At 43.6% G+C, this 21,587-nt stretch overlaps 1 protein-coding gene across 1 annotated transcript; it reads left to right on the top strand.

The window, feature by feature from the left end:
- Positions 1-672: 672 nt before the first annotated feature.
- On the top strand, positions 673-11,355 carry LOC121835459 (cytochrome P450 2J4-like; the record flags this gene model as incomplete). Its single annotated transcript, XM_042289676.1, has 7 exons — positions 673-805; positions 1,268-1,374; positions 2,915-3,219; positions 4,634-4,749; positions 6,443-6,701; positions 7,454-7,644; positions 11,105-11,355. Coding segments are annotated over 7 exons (1,311 nt in total), but the record flags the coding sequence as incomplete, so codon positions are not given.
- Positions 11,356-21,587: the final 10,232 nt, after the last annotated feature.

Here is a 21,587-nt window from a genome sequence, read left to right as displayed (position 1 = left end):
TGGCGCAAGCTACCGCCCGTTATAAAGGGTGCAGCCGTTAGCGTCCATTCACCCGTCTATTCGAGAAGTGCTTCCTGCGTGATGCGTGTGATAGGATCCGAGTTAACGCCAAACACGGACGCAGCAGTCGTGTGCAAGGAATGCTCAAAGTGCATACTCAAACCATGGCGGCCTCGGATGATCGGCGCAGCAGCTGCTGGCGGGCTTGCACATTTGAAAATAATTTATAGCATAAAAATGATCGCAAGCTAAAGCATAGATAGACAATTGGGAAAGAAAATGTATACGTACAAGGCTACCTCGTTCAAAATACGCCACAACCAAGAAAACCACAGATTGAGGGTTTTACATGTAAAACAACGAAGGGTATCTGACACGCCCCAGCGGAGTTCTGAGGATTAATTTCTCTACCAGCTAGGGACCTTGTGACGTGCAGCCGAAGTCTCGGTTATAAGTCTCGCAATAAGGCTTCGTCTATGGCGGGCCCTCCGACCGACATTTGAATCCACCACTTGGAGATCATTAAGAGATGTTAAACCCTAAGCTTGTTGCCGTTCATATAAAACACATACTAAATTCCGTTTAATATTTCTGCTCATAACTAATTTAGAAAATGAAGAGCCAGTTACATCGCTTCATCTGGTTTTCGGTAGTAAATGTAACGCCTAACCACTTTTCAGGATCAACATGGGTATTGGAAATGTGGTCATCCTGAATGACTTTGAGTCCATCAAGACGTTCATGACCAGGAAAGACATGGTTCACCGTCCCTCTGATTGGATCATCAGGCATTCCGGAATTCTGGGTGCGTTATCCGAGCCCTCCGAGCTTTACGTTACCTATAAAATTCGTAGTACATTAAACGAATGTGTGATGGTAGTATTTGTTATATTAATGTATTACCTTTTAACTGACCTTATTAGTTTATTTGTTACCTTGAAATCATTTCAATTTAGTGACTCATTTGAGCATTCCACTCAAACATTCTGGAGTAAACTGAGGAATAAAATGAAAATCAATTCGCGAAGGTATAGTCATAGAATGCATTTTATTTATACAAACAAATTAGCAATCTGTCGCTTTTTTTTAGTATGCAGCTGGGTTTAATTTATTCTGTTGTTCAAGTATTTACTGAATGCAATCAAACAAAAAGCAAGTGTATGACCGCTTGCACTGAAATTATCGGGGCAGCGACTGCGTCTTCGTCAAATCACCAAGTTTACTGATGCTTTTATTCTGTCTATTGTAACTCTTTTGAACGACACAGGTGTGGCGACACTCAACGGCAAACCCTGGGTCGACAACAGACGGGTCTGCTTAAATGCCCTGAGGGAACTTGGCATTGGCCAGACGTCTATGAAGGAACGCGTTCGGGCAAGTGCCATAATAAGTTTTTTTTTGCAACACCACGAGTTTTCTGTCACAAAAACTAACCAGTCATGTCAGCGAGCTAAGCTATACTGTGCTTCATCAGAACCAATCACACAGCAAAAGCAATGACCTCAAACGAGCACATGACTGCTACGTAGGGTGGCACCTGATCATGCTGTAGAAAAATTTTAATCGAGGTAATTCAAACTGTTTATTTCAACAAGTTGCAGTAAGCAGCACGGCAGGTCCACTTTTTAATTTTGAGAAACACCCAACTGCTTGAGAATAAGTAAAATTCTTAGCGGGAATAGGCACGCAAATCAATTAACTATTTCGCATGTGAGCTAGAGCAAGCACAGTCTGAAACCAACTACTGTTAACCTTACTATTGTATTTATACCTCGTCCGGGATAACGGAAATATCTTAATCAAAATGTACGGCCTCACGGTGTTCTCAACAGTAATTGCGCAAGTAGCTTCCAGGGGTTTGGTTTTTGCGGCGGGTAAAAGTCTTTTTTTTTTACGCCTTAGTTTTTTTCTTTATAATCGCCAATGGTCACGAGGAGAGTGAGAATGACAGGACGTCTCTTCCGAACTCCATGCCTCTAGCCATAGCCTCCTCTATGCTCACAAAGCCTGGCAGTTCGACGACGGAGCCATAGAGCGTCCAGACGCAGATTTAGAGCGCGAGGATCTGGTAGCATAATGCATCAAAGAGCCATTTCTCGGGGAACCTGGACTTCAGAGGACAGCTTTTGCAGGGGCAAGGACCCGGAACACACTTGATCGCTCGAGAGAAGTGTGCTTTGGCGTCTCGCCGCAGCGGGGCGCCAGTAACGTGTTTCTCCTCCCATCCCTTGTCTGCAGCTCCCCCTTTTCCATTTCGGCGGCCGCTTCTCGATGCGATCTGTCAGGCTTTGTAAGTATATAGGAGGCTATGCTCCAGCACGCGCTCGCTGCCTTCCACCTGCTTTGGATGCGCGTGCACGCTCAAGGCTCACGTAACGCTGAAACATTATCGAAAAACAAAAGTTCGCGCCTCCAGCGCGAACTTTTTTTCTGAATTTATTCCTCCCTGCCGTTCGCATAATGTCATTGAATTTAATGTATAAATGTTTAAAAAAACGTGATTGGCAAGTATGTGAACGGGCCCGGGCCCGTTCACATACTTGCATCTGCTTAGGACCGACATTCTTGTAATCTCTCCGACTAGAGTAACTCACTGGGACGCTAGAGTGATCTATGAGTTTAGCCTGGAACTGCATTTCACGAGACCGAATATTTTTCGGTATTCGCGAGATCAAATGTAGGTACTATCAATGAGAAATAGTCGTTTTAGGGTATTGTCTAAAGGTTTTCAAATAAAAAAAAAAGAATGATGCAAAAAAAAAAAATTACACTCAACCTGAAAGTGTTTTACTGCTATACCCATAGATTTCAGCAGTGAGTTTCCTCGTCGCGAGATAGTTTAGGAGGTTTTAAGGCACGCAGTCGTAAGTAGCCGCAAATGTGTGAAGCAGTCCTAATTTTACTGAGAACGCAGGAGGAATGCCAGTACTTGGTCAAGCGGATAGCCGACTGGGCCGGCGTTCCGAACCTTCTGGAAGAGTACCTGAAGCCGAGCGTGTCGAACAACATCACGGCTCTGGTATTCGGTCGTCGCTACGACTACGACGACGCCAGACGCAAGTACATGGACGACCGCCTCGACGAAACCATCGACGTTCTGACTCAAGACTCCATAGTCTCGGTGCTACCCCTGTGGGCGTTCAACCTGATGGCGCTCATTCCGTCTTCCACGTGCAACTTCATCAAAAGTCTTGGACATAATCTCCTCCAGTATACCAGGTACGACATCTCTGGAGCCCTTGAACAACATGACCGACGGGTTTCTTTTTTCTGCAAATTGGAAGTTAACTTTTAGTCGCTGCAGCTATGGTTCTCCGTGCTTAAAGATTTGCTGCCAGAAAATAGCTGCGCAGGTTATTGTTGAAATGCGATAACGCTTTTACACCGTCTCGTACAGCAAAAACGTGTTTTCTTTGTTACACTGTTTAAAAACTGCAGTAAAAAATGTAAAATATTTTTCTTCGACATTTATGAATACTTTTATCACACTCAAACCAAATCCACATAATTTGTTCTATCTGTCTACTTCCCGCGGACCGGTCCCCCGCGACCAGCCAACGACATTTGTTGTAGGAATAAAACAGTTCAAAAGTTTCGCTCTTACTACGTCGATACGACCATAATAATATCCAGCCGCTTGGAAGCTATAAAAGCTATATCACATTCGTTGGGCACATTACCTCTTGAATGCATAATTAAGGTGGATATATAACAGATGCGCGTCGCCTGCTTCTTTATTTACGAAGCTTGCCACGGACGCAAGAGTGCGTAGACGTTGCCCGAAAATTCTACCGCATTAAAAAAGTAAGAAGCGTGTAGCTCTGTTTTGGTGCTTTCCAGGGCATGAGTCGAACAGTGAAGATCATGTTCGTTGGCATGCAAAGAAATGACAGTGAACACTGAAAATCTTACGCCTTAGCGTGATTAATTTTACGTTCAGTAGCGTACTTCTCTAAATAAATTTTATTGCTACCTAAGAACGTGCTAACGCAACATATTGTTTTGTAAAGGTCATTTGTCAGCTATGACCAAAGCATTGGCGGATATTTTTTTTCTTATAAATAGAAAATTGTCTAGCCTTAAAATACAATTTCCCTGAAAAAGTAATAAAGAAAGCGGTGAATATATATATATATATATATATATATATATATATATATATATATATATATATATATATATATATATATATATATATTCATCGCTTTCTTTATTACTTTTTCAAGGAAACGGTATTTTAAGGCTAGACAATTTTCTATTTATAAGAAAAAAAATATCCGCCAATGCTTTGGTCATAGCTGTATATATATATATATATATATATACGATATCCACATATGCAACGTCAGAGTGTTCGTCATCTCGTTATGGGTCTTTTATGATCAGCTTAGCCAACAGAGCTCAGTGAACGCACCCTGACCTCGAGATTTTAGTACGATCTGTGTCCGTGTCCGAATGTTTCGTAGTCTTTGACTGCACTTCTTACTTACGGTGAAACAAACCATAGCAATGATTTAAAGTAAAGTTGTCGGAAAAAGGGACGGCATAATCGAGATAATTGAGTGGACGGTCGCAAATAATCACGATCAAAATATTGAATTGCTTTACATTGTGGTATAAATTTCATTTGCAGAAATCAAGTCAAGGAATATCGGGAGTCACAGACAGAAAAGGGAGATTGGCATTTCATCGACAGTTATTTGAAGACAATCAAGGAACACGAAGATGATTCGAATTCCAGTTACACAAGTAAGTCTAACTATAAGCAAATAAAAATAATATTGAAACAAATTGGAGCAAACAAAATTAAGCAGAAATAAATAAAAAGCGAGCGAGAAGCCACACTATTTCGCAATAGTTTTGGAAGATGCTGATGTCTTGTTAAAATTAACACTTTCGCTCCACAAGAAAAAAAAAAAAAAGTCCGAAATGTGACTGGTCTATGATAACAAGACATGTATTTTCCCAGCTTGTCCCCGAAAATGGTGTTCATACGGGGGGGTTTTCATATTAACGGAGTTCATATTAACGAGGCATAGCTGTATGTCTTGGTTTCCGAGCGCTACCAACGTCACGAGCCCATGGGGCCAATCAAGCTTTTCGAGACGCGGAACACCACGGAATTTTTTGCAAGCATGTGTTACGGTCAACTGATCGAATCAACCGCAAAAAATGCGTTGTGACATGGGCTTTTAGTCTGGGTTTGAGGTGTGTTGGAACTAGCTCATCAGGGAAACATACCAGCTTGTGTGTATTGAATCTTGCTGGCTAAACATTTGAACAAAATACAATGACCAGGCGTAAGTTTTTACACAAATGAAACAAAAAACTTTTTTTTTTTTAGGTAAGGATATTTTTTTTGAGGACGTAGAACAAGTGATATTTCTAGTCCTATCTAAACATACAAAAATTTAAAGTTCCCACAAACTAGATACAAAATTGTCTACTTATATCACGTTACATCGACGCCTAACGTAAAATGACGTAGCACCTGAATGTATTTTTCTGAGCCTTCATGGCCACAAAATCCTGGGCTAAACCCCTAAGCCTGCCCAATTCGATTTGAATGAACATCGTGGCCGCATGCGGTAATGTATCAGTACTGCGTGATGCACGTTAATGATTCCAGGCTGGTAGTGATACTGCATTAGCTAAATATCTCATTCACAACAAAGACAGCAGGCGCCGATGAGGACTTACTCACTTCCTGCTGCCTAAACATACACACTATAATTATTATTTTATGGCTACAAGGTTTGGCGTACCATCACGGCAACACATCTCTAGATAATACACATACTTCAAAAACGAATATTACCAGTCAATTCTGTCATGTATACCAACCCCCAAACTGGGATGTAGTCAGTTGTGACCTAAATCTCGGAAAAGAAATGTTATGGCATAGATTACCCCAAACTGCATAATACTTTTTACTCGAATGATGCTACCTTAGAAAAAAAGAAAACGATGAATGATTTACGTGATTTGATGTATAATATTTTTTCGTCTAATAATGTTTTTTAGTTCTGTATCTTGCGTATTCGCTGCTGCAGAATGCCATATTGGGGGCCGAGGGCTTGTGAAGCCGCTTTGTGTGTGTTTTTTTTTTCGGCCTCCGCCTTTGAGAATAGGAAATAAAGATTACTAATATTATAATTAAAACATGTTTTCATATTAAGCTTCCTGTCATAATAACTCCTGTAACTTCGCGATAATCGTCTTTCTTCTTCGTAAATTTTGTTTTATGTTTTCATTATATGCATACATTTGTAGGTCAACGGCGCTGGTGCCTGTGGGTGCTAGAAATAAGAATGTTATTATTATTGCTCTTCGGTATGCGGAGCGCAAGTTCGTCTGCTTCTTTTGCAGGGGTTCTTGTGACGTCAGAACGACGAGCTCTGATTGATTTCTAAGACTTGAGAGTGCTTTTCTCCCCACGCAGTGGATCACCTCTTGGGAAACGTGCTCAGCTTCTTTGTCGCCGGCTCCACGACAGTCCGCTCGGCGATACAGTGGAACGTGCTGTACCTTGCCTCTCAGCCCGACAATCTACAGTTGATGATTCAGCGCGAAATCGACGAAGTGGTCGGCAAAGATCGGTCGCCATCGTGGGAAGACCACGAAAATATGCCTCTCACCGTGGCCACCATATGGGAGATGTTCCGCTGGAGGACTGACTCAACTTTTGGCGGACCACGAGAGTAAGACCATCCACTTCGCTTGACACTAATCGAAGCTTCTCGTTAGAACTCATTGCACGAGATGCGACTGAAGTTTGACCTAGTTGGAGCAGCATGCTTTCGGGGCGCGGTGAGAACTGCGCACACAAAAGGTGACCACGAGACAAAGCTGCACACGCACAGCGATGCACTGTGTGCCTGTTACTTTCTTTAGTAGTTGTCTTTTGTGTGCACCATTGTACACACAAGCCGTAACCACACTTACAACGTATATCTGAACATTTGAAAACTGGTTGAATGTATCAATGTTCGAAAGATTTGGCGTTTCAACGGCAGACCTGGTGCAAAGAGCAGACGGCGCCCTTGTTTGCAATGATTGGAGGGAGACGGTGGTTAGAGACAAATCAAGCAGCACAGATTCAGCCAATCATTGGCCAATGACTGGAAATGGTCCTCCAGCTATTGGCCAGACAGTGGCCAGCCATTGGCTGATGACTGGCCTTTCTTTGGCCCTTGTCCAATGGCCACTGGACATCAGGCATCGGTCAGCCATTGGCCGATGAATGGCTACTCTCCGGGCATTGGTTGAAAGATCATCGCCAGCCATTGGCCAATGCTTGGCCGAATACCGTACTGCTTTGCAAGGCAGTATAGACTTTGCGCGTACACACTAATCACTCCAATCAGAGCTGAGCTTCGCGCACTTTAATCTCAGTTATACTTCTAGCTGCTGTTTTTATAGCGCCTAAACAGAAAACAAATCTTCTATTCAGGATAATCGAAGACATCGTCGTCGGCGAGTACAGCATACCCAAGGGAACGATGCTCCTGCCCAATGTCCGGGCTGTACACAGCGATCCCAGGCTGTGGAAGAACCCAGAAGATTTTGACCCATTCCGGTTTCTGAGTGAAGACGGCACGTGTCTCGTCCCGAAGCCAGAATACCTGATTCCCTTTTCACTTGGTACGTAACGTTTTACGGCAGGAATATTAGCTTGAGCGGAAGAAATAACTCTTCCGAAATGATGAACAGGCATTGCAAATTAAACACGCAACGCCTGACTGTATGGCACGTTAAAATATATTACTTGTAACGCCCGCGACACAAAGGTTTCTGTAAACAGAAGCGGCTAGTCCCTATATCGCTTTTGCTGTCACCTAGGTTTCACAACCTTACCGACACCTGTTTTAATTCGTTTTCATCTAGCTGTACTTATAAATGCCTATATGCATGCCTTTTCGCAGAATAGTTTAGTGCGATCTTTGAGGATAAACGATGTCAGCTCTCGTAAAACGGAACCAAGACAAATTTCATGGAGAGCTCTGAATGGGGAAGCGATCGTTTCGCTCACGAGTCGGCTTCTCGAGGATGCTGATGAAGGCTAAGTCAACTGCCACTTCGAGAAACACCAAAACTTTATTAAAAAAAAAAAACACACACACACACACACACAGAAGACGCCAGTCATCGTATTCAACGTTCATCGTTTTAATTCCTACCTATACTCAATTTCACCTAACAATGAACCGCATGCAGAGGACGCTACGGGTTGTCGAAGCCAACTCAAGCCGTTTGATTTATCGAAGCCAACTCAAGCCGCGTGATTATTGCGTGACTTTCAGGAGGGGTGCGGCAACGCGCGGGTTAAGTGATCACGTGACGCGTTTACAGCTTTGGATTCACTTGAAATTAGGGATGTCGCGAACCAGTCTAGGTTCGATTTCGAAAGGTTTCGATACTTTCGAAGCGAACTGACGTTCGAATTCGAAAAATTTCGATATTGTCATACCGACCGAGGTTCGAATTCGAAAAATTCGCAACTTTCGATCACAGTGGAGTTTCGAATTCGAAAAGATCGAAGCTTTCACGGTTTCTAAAATTTCGGGTTCGATTATTTTGAATATTTTTTTACTTGAGGTTCGATAAATTCGAAGTTTTCGAACTTTCCGAACTTCAAAATTCGAGATATTCGAAAATATCGAATTTCCTCAGATCTGAAATTTGAAAAATGAATTTCCTTGGTTATAAAATCGAAAAATTCGAACGCTTCGAGTTTGTATAAACATAAAGTTCAAAAAATCGAATATTTCGAACTTCTTTCTACATAAAGTTCGAAAAGTTCGAAGGTTTCGATTCTCTTTTAACGCTAAATTAAAAAAAAAAAATCGAAGGTTTTGAATTTTATTTCGGTCCAAGTTTTTAAAGTTTGAAGTCCGGTTTTCATGTTCCTCCACAGTTTCAGTTTCAAATAATGTTTTCACAACTCACTGTTTTTCACGAAATCAGGTTTAGAAAAGATAGGGTGGGATATTTAGACTCCGCGAAGTTGAGTCAGGCAATTAAATGAGACTACAAGTGTCCCGGATGTGGAGGAATATTTGCTAGTGCAGATGCAGAGTGACGTGTGACCATAGATCAGTACCCCGGGGTTGGGGGGGGGGGGGGGGGGGGGAAGGAGGGGGGGGGGGAGGGTCTTTAGCGTGTATCACACAGTAGTGATCACACAAACGCACTGTTTTGCGATACTCATCCAGTTCGAAGCGTCCAGGGGCGGGCGGGACCGGTTGAAGCTCAGAAAAACTTTAAAGCGACCTGGCAAACTACCTCCCCACCCGTTGCACGCTGGTAGTAATCCGATCGAACACCGCCCGAGTGACGCTGACATATAGTAAATTAAGTTTGTAATTGTCCTGGAAGTTTATTTTCCGGGACGGAGGAAACGCCTCGCAAAAAAGCACAGAAGCCGACACAACTTGAGGTCGAGGAGCGTTCTACCATACAATAGGCGACGGAAGAGGAAAAACGGGAAGGGGGGGGGGGGGGGGGTGAGGGGGCTGCAGCCCCCCTTTCCCCCTTCCAGATATTTCGGACTGTTAAAGAAAGCAATACGGGGAAAGAGGGCACGGTAGAGCTTATTTTAATCTGAAATTATTTATGCATATGTATAGCTACTATCGCTCTTCACTGCATAAAAGATCGAGTAGATAGTCATTCTCGAAAACTCGTTGTCAGAAGGCACTACTTGTCACATGCTTAGTGGTTCGAAAATTCACAGCTATGTCTTTTCGATCTGAATAACTGTGCCATTGATAAAAATAAATATAACAATTAGTGCGGGGTAAAAAGCTGAAGAGAAAAAAACTATCAAGAATTCGACGGAAGTGTTGTATCCTTGCATATTCAGAAGCTCAGAACTTCAAAACAAGTTTCTCCTACCAAAATGTGTGCAGGCTAAAAGAAACACGTCCCAAGAACGTGAAGCGAAAAAACAAATGTTTATTTTTCAATGACGTGCTGAACTTGAACAATATTGGATATCTTCTCCCATGAGTTAATTTAATCCTGAACGTGAAAAAACAATAAATACATTATTTTGTATTCTGCAGATGGAAATGTAATGTACTGTCTGTAGTGTTAATTTAAATGCAATACCTTAAACAACTTAGACGAAAAAAAATACCAAGTTTAGGGCATAACTACCCATAGATAATGTTTGGACATTTCTTAGAAACTTATCTTAAATAACAATAATCACATCTTAAGACAACTCGTACCTAGGCTATACATAGATCATTCTTAAAAAAGTTTAACATCTCTACCATAAACAGCTTCGGCTATAGCGCGCTTCAAATATGGCACAAACGACAATCGTCGAAAAACAGTCGTCCTTCCTCGCCCCTTCGGGAATTTATTTCTTTAAAACTAAGCCCGCCAGAACATTGAAATAAACGGCATTGTCTTTCGTAAGGAACGCAGCACCGCATGTAAAAATTCGAAAGAAAAAAGAATTTCAAATGTACCTCACTACTTGAACTCAAATGAAACCGTCCGCCGGTCTTTCGAAGTTCGACGAACGTCAAACTTTTACCCTAAAAGTTCGAAGTTCGTCAAACTTTTGACACGTCAGGAATCGAAAATTCGAAACATTTCGAATTTTCTTGATAAATAAGTTCGAAAGTTCGAAAATTATCGAATTCCTTAGAGTAGGAAATTCGAAAGTTGGAAAAATTTCGATTTCATTAGTGCAAGAAGTTCGATAGTTCGAAAATAATCGAATTTTTTGGTATATCAAGTTCGAAAGTTCGACAAGCATCGAATTTTGCAGCGTAATAAGTTCGAAAGTTCGAAAAGGATTGAATTTTTTAGCGTCATAAGTTCGACGGTTCGAAAAGCGTCGAACTTCTTAGTTTAACAAGTTCGAAAATTCGACTTCCATCGAATTTTAGAATATAGAAAGTTCGAAAATTCGAAATCTTTCGAACCGCTTGATTCGATAGTCGAAACTTTGATTCGTAGAAAGTTCGCGGCATCCCTCCTTGAAATGACTCGTATACAGTCTGCTGCGATCCATCGTCAGACGAATCGGTGGTCAGGTAACCGCAGAAAACATTGACCTCGATTTGATGTTGCTTTCTTCCCGCAGGAAGGCGAATGTGTCCCGGAGAAATCCTCGGCATGGCGGAGGTCTTCCTCTACGTGGCGTCCATCTTTCAGCGATTTCGGGTTTTGCCCCAGGAAGGCGTGAACATCAACCTCGCCCCGAGGAGCCAGAATTTCCACGTTCCGTTCCCGCAGAAGTTGCGCTTTGTTCCGCGGTGTGCAGACAACGTCAGACCTCTCTGAATGGCGCTTTGTATAGTCATGAAGGACCAATGTAAACGAAGATCTGCCAGCGTTCGTAGGTTTTTGTTGTTGTTGTTGTTTTGTGGGACGAGGGAAAATTTAGCTTTCCCTCGTTTCTTGGACAGAGGCTTGGAGCATGCCCATCATTTGAGTTCAGAGAGCCACTCACATGCTCTGCTGACGGTTCATCAAGGCCTCCGCTGTTCCGAAAGCAAGAAAGGTGAAAAGTGACCGCACGAAGGCGAGAAAGCAAGCCGAGCTGTCTACGTGGTTGATGCCCAAACCAAAAATGGACGGGAAATATAAAAAAAAAAAAAATAAAGAAAATGTGGCAGGTGTTTTTTTTGTTTTTTTTTTCCGTGACAGCAAATGTGGTATCCTGTTTGGTCATATATTTAGGTGTACATTATGTCTTGTGAAAAGTTGACAGCTTTTACCTGAAAAGATTTGACATAACGTAGAAACAAAAAGACAAATTACGTGACAGCATACAAGAAGGGTACTACCGCGCGGACAATGGGCGCGTTAAAGGAGCTGTGCAACGATTTTAACGGTGAAAAGAATTTGCATCTTCTACTTTTTACATTGTTTATCTTGTCACAATAGACAGAAAACACACCTCCTTCCTTCAAAATCTTGCGATTTCGCCGCGTAATGGCTAGGCAAAAATTAAAATATTACCCGACCTGCACCCGCGAGCGGCGGCCACGAGAACCACGCGGCATGACGTCAATGGGGGACTTGTAAAAAGATAGCGAGTTGTGCAAATACCTGCTCGATAAAAGGTAATTTTGTTATAAACCCTTTTCGTTCCAACATAAATATAAATGCGTCAAAAATCTGGTATCATCGACAAAACCTTTATTATACAGAGTTTTAGTGGCGCCATCTATCCGAGGTCCACAAAACCGTCAGCTCTATCTGCTACCGCGAGCCGCCGCCAGAAGCCGGACGGGGATGGCCGGACCCGGGTGAGACTTTCCTCCTTTCGCCATGTTGATGGCGCTGGCTGCGCAAGCACGTGGTCGCGAACGGGTGAGTTCTCGCTGCTCATTGATGGCTCTAGAGAGAGTGCTTCACCGGGACCACGCGCGTGCCCCATTCACATCACAGTGCACGTGACTCGAAAGATGCTGCAGGAGTTGAGAGGTGCCGAAAACCTCAATCTTTGTCGTTTTTTAAAATAAAAAAAAACTATAAACATGCAAGCAAAAGCGTTTTCTTTTTTTTTAGAAAGGTCGAGACACCAACTCCCAAATTATTTAAGAAAAGCACTGAAATTGTTGCACAGATCTTTTAAGTCCGTGCTCCGGTGCGCGAGAGTTTGACGCTTCGTTAACTAGACGGACAGGAGCGCCCCCGGAGACTGACACTCGAGCGCGCTCTTCGTGCACCGCGGATTAAGTCCGTGACGTCACGTTCACAAACAAGATGGCTGCACTGACGGAAGCGTCGAGACGAAAGGTGCTGCCAGATGCAACCCCTTTTCGGATGATTAGTGCTTAACCCAGCAGGGAAAAACAATTTGATTTGAAAGCCAAGACAGCAATTAGCGTTTCGGGAGAAGGTTTGTCCGTGCATCTCGCCTAAAAACGAATTCATACATCAAACAGTAGCGTGGCGATAGACCAGCGACAGAAAAGTGGTCAAAATGAGAAGACGGTCGAACCGCTCTGCCCCTTTTATAATGCTTAGCATAGCTAATAAAGATACTTCAATTGGAAAGCCGAACCATCAGTTAGCATTGCAGAAAAAGTTTGTTCATGCACCTTGTCTGAAAACGACTTGACCTGTTATCTACTAAACGGCGGTGTGACGCTATCGACATTGCACATCGACAGGTTCCGTCTTGCAGCGCGAGACGGAACCTGCCGATCTGACAACGTCGACAGTTTCCTGCGTCAACAAGCGGGTTCAAAATGTTGTCTTTAATTTAAGTCTGAACAGCATGCATGGTCAATAAACAGATCGGTCAAGGTAACTTTCCGCATATGTGCTCAAAGCCAGTCTTCAATTTTTTCGCGAATATTAAAACATTCAAAGAAACTTCCCAACATCACCGTCTTTTTTTTTTTCAATTTACATTCTGCCTCTTCACGGAGGCCTAAATGAATTAATCTTTGAAATAATTTCGGCTTCTGTCACCGGTATCTGCGGGATACAGTGTTCGTCATAACCGTGCGGTCGCAAAGAGCTCGTGTGGCTCGTCGATAGCTTCGGTGTCTCGCGCTACTGTACGCCGTGCACCGTTTGATTGCTGCATTCGGAGTATGAAACCCGAAGCGTCGTAGTAGGAGTAGAGTTCGGACTTAACGCGCCCAATCTGATCTAAAACAACCCTCAATAAATCTTTAAAATGATTGTCAATAAAAGATTATGTACAAACATTTCTCGGAACGCACGTTTAGGTTCCAATAACTGAACTTACACTTTGGGAGATAATAGAGCTTGTGGGAGTGCAGCAAGAACTCGTATTGTACGATAGAGTGCACTCTAATAAGGCCTGAGAGTTCATTTTTTTTTTCTAAAGCATAGCCAGCCGATAAAAGCAAAACGCAGAAATATCCCAGAGGATGTTGAAGCTCGGAAAACGAATGAAACAAAACAATACGATGCGAGAGGGAGCTTCAAGTATGACGTTTCACTTGTTCATTGCCCCTGCGAAAATAGAGTTTTGAAGATCTAATCGTATCATGTCCTCCGTCATTAGATTTAATTCTTCGAATTGTCCGCCGCAATTGACTGTCTCCGAAAAAAAACATTTTTTTTTTTTTTAAGTGTAGCGTTGAAGTTATATGTTCGGAAGTCCTCTGACTGGTTTAAAATAGTCATTAAATGAAAAATAGGAACTCTAACCAAAAGCTTAATAAACAGTGAACCCGACCTGTCGAGGCCTGTTCACCCGTGAACGAGGGACCGAACTGGTCTCGAAATGTCGGGTTTCCTGTTTACGAAACTTTTGGCTAGAGTCCCTATTTCTTGCTTAAAGGGGAGTGTGTGCTCCGCGAACAATTTCACAGGTGGCAATACTAACTATCGCGGGGAAATAAAATTGACACACCTGAGCGAGTATTACAATTTGTAAAGTGCGCACCAAACGTCAGAAAGAACCTAAAAGAGAGCAGTGTAATGGGTGCCATGTTAATGTCTCTGGACAAGATTCTATCCACCAGATCTGGTTCGAAAAACGGGGCCACTGACATCTTAAAAGAATGAGTAGTATTTAGTCAAAGAAAACAAATAGCTGGGAACTCACGGCATCAATGCTTTCACTAAGGTACGATATCCGGAAAGGTACAACTGATTGGTAAAGTTTGATCTCAACCACGCACGAACGCGCTACCTAAATGGATCCAATGGTTAATTTGTGGACTCACTCGGTCCCTTCATGTTCGCTCTCTCTCCTAGACGGCGCTGAGGTTCGGCCGGAGAAAGTAAAAACACAGACGAGAAAGGGGGGTGACAGGCAGGGATACCAGCAAGGGCTATTTATTAATAGTCAGACTGAACTACTTAGTACTGCATTTGGCGTCGAAATGTAGCGGTTTGCTTTGTGGCTATTTTTGGGCGGCTTCATATACTAACGCGTCAATTTTTTTTGCTTGATTTACAGTAGATGCACAAAAGTCACTTAAGCCTTGGCACAAAGCGACAGTCCACCCTTTCCGGATTTCCGCTTTCAGGAATTTTCTGTGTGAAGATGTGCGGGCGTGACGATAGATTCTATTATCTCCAGTGAGCTACCATGACCTAGATTCAGCTCCGAAGACATCGCTTTTGTATTCATTGTGGCTTATCTTATGCTCCGAACTTTTTCCTCCTGACATCTCTCATTTCCTCAATCTTTCCACCGCCCTCCTACAGGAGACACCTCTTTCAAGGAAAAAAGGACACTAAAGGCAACTCAAGATATACAGCAGAATTGGATGTTGTCCAATAACGCGTGCTGTACCGGAAATAAGAAAGGAGGCTTTTCCGCAAAATATGGAAGTTTCTTAGTACAGTGAGCCATAAAAAAGACGACAAATTTCGAACAATAAATAATTCGAACCAGGCCAAATCCAAAGCGCAGGAGCAGCCATGTTTCCGTTGCTATCCGATCTTGCCATCGTGTTCTTGACACTGCCCATGTCGAACGCCGCCGTGGAGAGAGCATTCAGTCACATGGCCCTCACAACATCAGACCTAAGGAACAAGATGTCCCTTCCAACTCTTCAAAACATCCTCTATGTAAAGTTTTCTTTCCTTGGGAAGAACGAGTGCTGTAAGGACATCAACCCTTCTGAAAAAGATTTTTCCCGTTTTAAAACAGAAATCATGTATGAGGCGAAGGAGGCGAGTGAGAGCGAGTGCTTTATAACCATGTGACCGCAAACACACGTGGGAAATGTTTGTACTTCTTTTGTTTAAAATAAAACGTTTCCAAAACATTTAGCGTGTCGTAGATCTTGTATGCTGCTCCTAAACCCTAGATATGTGGATTCACTGCATTCGCCATGAGCTTGTACATTCGAGCGCACGATTTTTGGGCTCTGAAGATATGGTTACTAAGGCTGTATTTGGGCTATATAAATCTTTTACTTTCGGCTACTTTTGGACTATACAGTCTGGCATTCGGCGGTATGATCTAGAACCTACCTGGCGACCCTGGTGACAGGCAGCCAATCTTCGCTGCTCGGGTTGCACCGTACTCGAAACGGGCCGGAGCAGAGATTGTGCAGCACGAGCCCCGACGTGCATCCTTATGCGACCTTTTCCGAAAGTCCTGAGGCAGAGTGTCGACGTGTCCGCGGTCTACCAGGGGAAAGCCAGCGTAAATCAGCTGTGTACTATGGGCGTCGAGTTGCAAAAGAACAGTTGCCACCCCAAGCCCAAACGCCGAGCAATCGGGGTGAACGTTGATTCGCTAACAAGCGAAAAAAATAGCCACCGAAAGCAATTTAAAAATAAAATTAAGAGTAACTATCAAATCATAAAGAAAGGAGGTGTCTTGCCCCGCATTCCGTGGAAGAAACAAATAGAAAAAAAGGGCAACCAAGGTACGGGCTTGAGTTGAGCACGTTGGTACATTACTAGGATAGGGCCAGCTTGAACTTGGGAGACGAAAAAATGTGAAAAACAAAGATAGAAGAAAGAGACAGAGATATAGATACTGCTGAACTACCAACCATGGATTTAATGCTTCTTCCTTTTTTTGAAGCTCCACTATCTGCTTCTTTCCTGCTCATCCTGAGAGCGCCATTTAATCCAAGGATGAAATTAAAAAAAAAAAAAATGAAACGATAGCCAGATACATTCCACATACAATCCGAGATTGGACACCTTCCTGACACCAACCTGGACACCTTCCTAGGACTGCTCAGTGCATACCTAAAAGCTACAGTCGTTGCACACCAAGGCCAGCATTTTGTACAAAGAAATGGTATGTGTATAGGCTCTCGCGTCGCTCCACAACTGTGCGACCCGTTCCTAGCAGCATGTGGCAGGACCATCCAGAAAAACCTGAATGATGACAGAATTACAGCCATCTTCAGGTATGTTGACGACTTCTTAATTCTTACTAAAGCGGAGGTAGAAGCTGAAAACACTGGATGCGAAGAAGTCGTTTTACGATGCTCCCAAACAAGCTGCCCAGAATTGGCATTCGCCCATGAACTACCCGTTGATAGGTCCACCAAGTTCCTGGACCTCACACTAGAATTTGATGAAATACACGTGTGTTGGAAATAGAAACCAAGGCCAAGCAAAAGATTCCTTCCTCTTAGATTCGGACATTCCAAAACAGTAAAACGAAGTGTTGCTAATACTGCTCTTGTATCGACCTTGAACAAATCCTGCAATCATAATATTGGGCAAAGTTTTTATCGAGTAAGTTTCCAGACTGCGTGATTCTGGGTATCCGATTGGTCTCCTCGTTTGCGTGTGCGAAAATATCTGCACAAAACTTAAGCACAAATCAGCTGATACAGACGCAAGAGAGACGACAAAAACTCAACAAAACATATCAGTAATACCGTACATCCATGGGAGTACTGATATATTAAAAAAGATAGCCGCGAGGCAGGGCACTAGGGTCGTGTGCTCTGCACCAAATAAAGCATACACCACGTGCCGCAAAGGAAATCGCAACACCAACGAAAGGTAAATTTGCAACATCTCTCATAGGAGACAATATGCACCGTGTGAAATGGGGGTTGTTTATAATATTTCCTTATCATGTGGCAAACGCTACATAGGCCAAACTGGAGGATGTATTAATGATAGGACACGTGAGCATGCAGCATCTCTCAAGGGAACTACAGAGGGCCATCGACCAGCTCATTGCCGCAACTGTAAATGCAGCGCAGCCTTCAACAGCATAACCATCCTCGCAACAAACAAAAACTAGTATGCACGAGAGATATGCTGGAGACCATGGCGATCGAAGAAACTGAAGAGACATGTGTCAGCGTGCCATCCATCAAGCTCACCACAAAAGAAAAACAGTATTTGCGGTGCGTCAGGTCCTGCTAAAGCTCACCTCAAAAGAAAAACAGTATTAGCTGTGTGTCACGCCCTGCTGAATTGCTGTTTGTCAATCTGGGATTGTATGTGGAATATATGTGGCTATTATTTTATTTAATTTCATTTTATTTCATCAATGGATTATATGGCGCTCTCAGGATGAACAGGAAAGAAGAAGCAGACAGTTAAGGTTCAAGAAGAGGAAGAAGCATTAAATCCATAGCTGGTAATCCAGCAGGATATCTATCGTTCTCTTTCTTCTCTCCGTTTTTTACGTTTCTTCGTCTCCCAAGTTCAAACCCTACTTTTTGCCTCTGCGACCCCCCCCCCCCCCCCCCTTCCCCCGGCCCCGTCCCCCGGCTCCGCTCCCCGGCCCCGCCCCCCGCCAGACCTTGGTGGGAGCGCACTCTTTTCTCAGAACACCGCAATCCTCTGCAATGAACGCTCAGTGGCGATGAAGCCCAGACTCCAACCCCGAGTAGAAAGTTGGAGAAAAGGCCCGAAAGACAAGTTTTCAACTTCCCCTTCGGGCCCTTTCATCATTACGTACTCTTACATTCGCATTCACTTGTCCGTCGGAATATTCCCCCGATATCGACGTGTGAGGCGCGTGCCCGGGGCCCTGCGGACATCAGTAGGGAGGTTGGGAAAAGTCGTGCCAAGGGAAAATGGAAATGACGATAACTATCTTCACGGGGCCAAGACGAAACGCTCCCCGTTTTCAGGACTTCGCTAGCCCAGCTCCACTTGACATTTTCATAGGCTGTTCCTCCTGTGTTCTCTACGACTCCGCGTACCATATCCTGATGACGCGGGGGATCAGGTTGTTTTTGCAAAAGCCGCGCCGAGGGCCGCATAGCTGACGAACCAAAAGACGGGCAGTTTTGGCCTCGAAAACGGGGCTCTCCAGCTTGGGTACAAACCAGGCCGTTGTTGAGGCGATTCACTGAAGAGCGAGCCATTAGCGGCGGTGAATATGACCTTCTGAGGAGGTTTGGGGAGGGAGGGGGGGGGGGGGGGGGGAGGAGAGGGGAGTCAGAGGTCCGGCGTTCGCGTTTGGACGATGCGCGAAATCAAAATTTGAACCAAGTCGTCAAGGTCAGTGCTACTCGGGCAATAATTCATTGACCCCCCGTTTGACATCAAAGAAAGGCGCATCAGAAACCGCCTAGTCCACGTTCGCAGTCCTACATTTGTTGTCTTTCTTTCCGAAAGTTTGTAGCAAGCGTCACTCTATTGCCCAGCTCTAGATTTCTCCATCGCTCTCTTTCCACGCAAAAGACTGGGAAGATCTCACGCGTTCCTTTTATTTTTATATCATCACCTGTTAACATGACTCATAAAATATGTAGCAAGAAATAACAGAAAACTTTTGAACGTAAAAATTCCTTTGATCATGGCTTTCCATTTTGTGAGACGAAGAGAGCAGCCACCTCTGATCCGTGCCGGGACTCGGAGTCGGAATATACTGAGGCAAATCTTGTCCCAGTCACCCCTCAGCAACCATCGCCCTCCGAAATTCAGCTTGATATAAGATTCACCGTCAGTTCACCTGTTAGGCACGTGTAGTACCTTCTTAAATTAAAAATATACATTTTCAACGATAACTAAAACAATCCCGGGAGACAAAACAAGGGGGACAAAGGAAAAACAGAAATATACAAACACAGTGGTGCACGACTGAAAAAATCCGCCTGGTCCTGGTATCGAACCAAGGACCTCTCCATTACCATAATATTCTCAAGCAAAACTGAAGTTGACCAGATAAATAAATACAAGACCCGCTTAGAGATAGCAGACGGCAACATTGTTTTTTTTCTCGTTTTTTTTTTTAAATTCTGTAAAAAAAAAAACAGACATAGCCTTAATTGTAGCCTTAAATTGAGGTGACGAAGGAGGAATCTATCGAAGAAATATACTTAAATAAATTGCAACATTTACTTTCTCAGAAGTTGGGACTCCAATCCACGCTGTGAAGTTGGTTGGTCAGCGAAGCTGTGGTATCACCTGCAACGATCGCCCACTGGACTATACGAAATGCCGCCGCCGGTCGCACCACGCCACCGCTGGTCATATTGCCGTTTCTTTTCCCTTCGCCGCTCCTTGTATTCACGCTGCTCCACGGGAGCCCTACCTATGCGTAGCCTGCCCATAGCGGTGATGCGACAACAATGAGATTAGTTGCTATACTCCGCTTCACCTTACGTCCAAGCGCAGTGGATGTTACGAGTCATCGGAGCCAATCAGAGGCCCTGTAAGCGTCACATGACCTTAGAGAGGGGGCAGAGCGACGCGCGGGAAGCGTATCATGGGCTACGTCCACAGAACGGGATTGGCTAAGAAAGCTCGTAGCGTCCGCTGCGTCCGGACTCCGAACGTAAGGTGAACCGGAGTAGAGGCGGGTTCTTCTTTTATATATGAAAGGCTACTGACGTCACTCTCCACGTCGCAAGCTTCTGCCGCCGTGGCAGCTTGCGCAACAACAATCTTTATCGGGGGAAACGTATGCGGTGAGTGCTACGTGCTTCGCGTTGCTATCAGGAGCGCCTCATCATCAATTAACTGGTTCTGATGCTTGTTTTATGCTTGTTCTTTATTGACACGAATGCTGCGCTGTATGTTGTATACGCGATGTATGTACTTTTCGCTTCAATCGCTGAACTGTTTTCTTTTCCGTGAGGGCACCGACACGAAGAAGTCCGACCAACGAATCATTGCAAAAGCTCACCCAAAACGTTAGTGATGCCAGGTGAAGCCTGGGTTAAATGTTTGCTCTAATCGATGTTGTTGCAGTAAATAGGCGTTGATCATTGCTTGTACCAGTAAAATATAATTGGGGATCTGCATTTGTGGACATTCTAACTGGGGTATTGTTATTTCTCAGTTTGGTTCTCTTTTATAAATGTGGAGCTTTTATGACTACGCCATTATTGAAAGTGAAATGATGACTTTTTAGGGGGTTGTATAACTAAGCGTCTTAGTTGTCCGTCCCCCTTTCTATGTATCTTCCTCATGTTTAATTACTGCTACCAAAACGCTCGGTTTGTACTTAATTCGCACACTCAGTTTGGTGTTATCTAGCTTCCTCTCTCTTCATACTTTGAGTATTATGAAAATGAGAAACTGTTCATTGGGGAAACTAACATGTCATGAAGGAAGTGTAGTTCGTTGATAAGATTTTTTAACCGAATTTTATTCAAAGACTCGAAACATTGTGGACAAGCTTGCTCGCCTTCTCGCATATTTCCTCGTGTTTTAAAAGTATAAAGATGGGCATTCGAGAATATATTTTTAGTTCTTATTGTGTTGCCGTGTTTCAGAATCTGATAAATTAATAGTTGACCGGTGGTTCCTTCGTCAGCGATAACCCGTTGGTCCTGACATGTTTATGCCCCATTCATCATTTACGAGAGTTTTGCATCGGGGATGCGGGAATTAAATCAACAGTTGCGACAATATTTGCAGGGGGCATTTAGAAAAGCGATTAGAACCGCGAACGTAACAACGTTAAGGCCAACGTTTGTTTGAAAAAATATATACGTATAATATGTTGTCAAATTGCCGCGGGAATGCATTGGCTGGGACGCATTAAAAGACAACATTTTGTTTATTTCGGCAATTATATATTTCCATAGATTGCAAGAAATATTTTTTAACCTTCGACACCCCCCTCCCTCCCCCCTTTCCCGCTTCTGCTCGAGAGATCCAACTACTCAAAAGGTCCAATAACGGATCTCTTGACGCGTTGGACCTTCTGACTCGCAGAGAAGAGTCCAGAG

This window comes from Ixodes scapularis, unplaced genomic scaffold, assembly GCF_016920785.2.
Source record: "Ixodes scapularis isolate PalLabHiFi unplaced genomic scaffold, ASM1692078v2 PGA_scaffold13__105_contigs__length_92229423, whole genome shotgun sequence".
In the NCBI taxonomy this organism is placed as follows: Eukaryota; Metazoa; Arthropoda; class Arachnida; order Ixodida; family Ixodidae; genus Ixodes; species Ixodes scapularis.
Note: the sequence above shows the minus strand (reverse complement) of the source record. Positions and strands in the feature narration are given on the sequence as shown.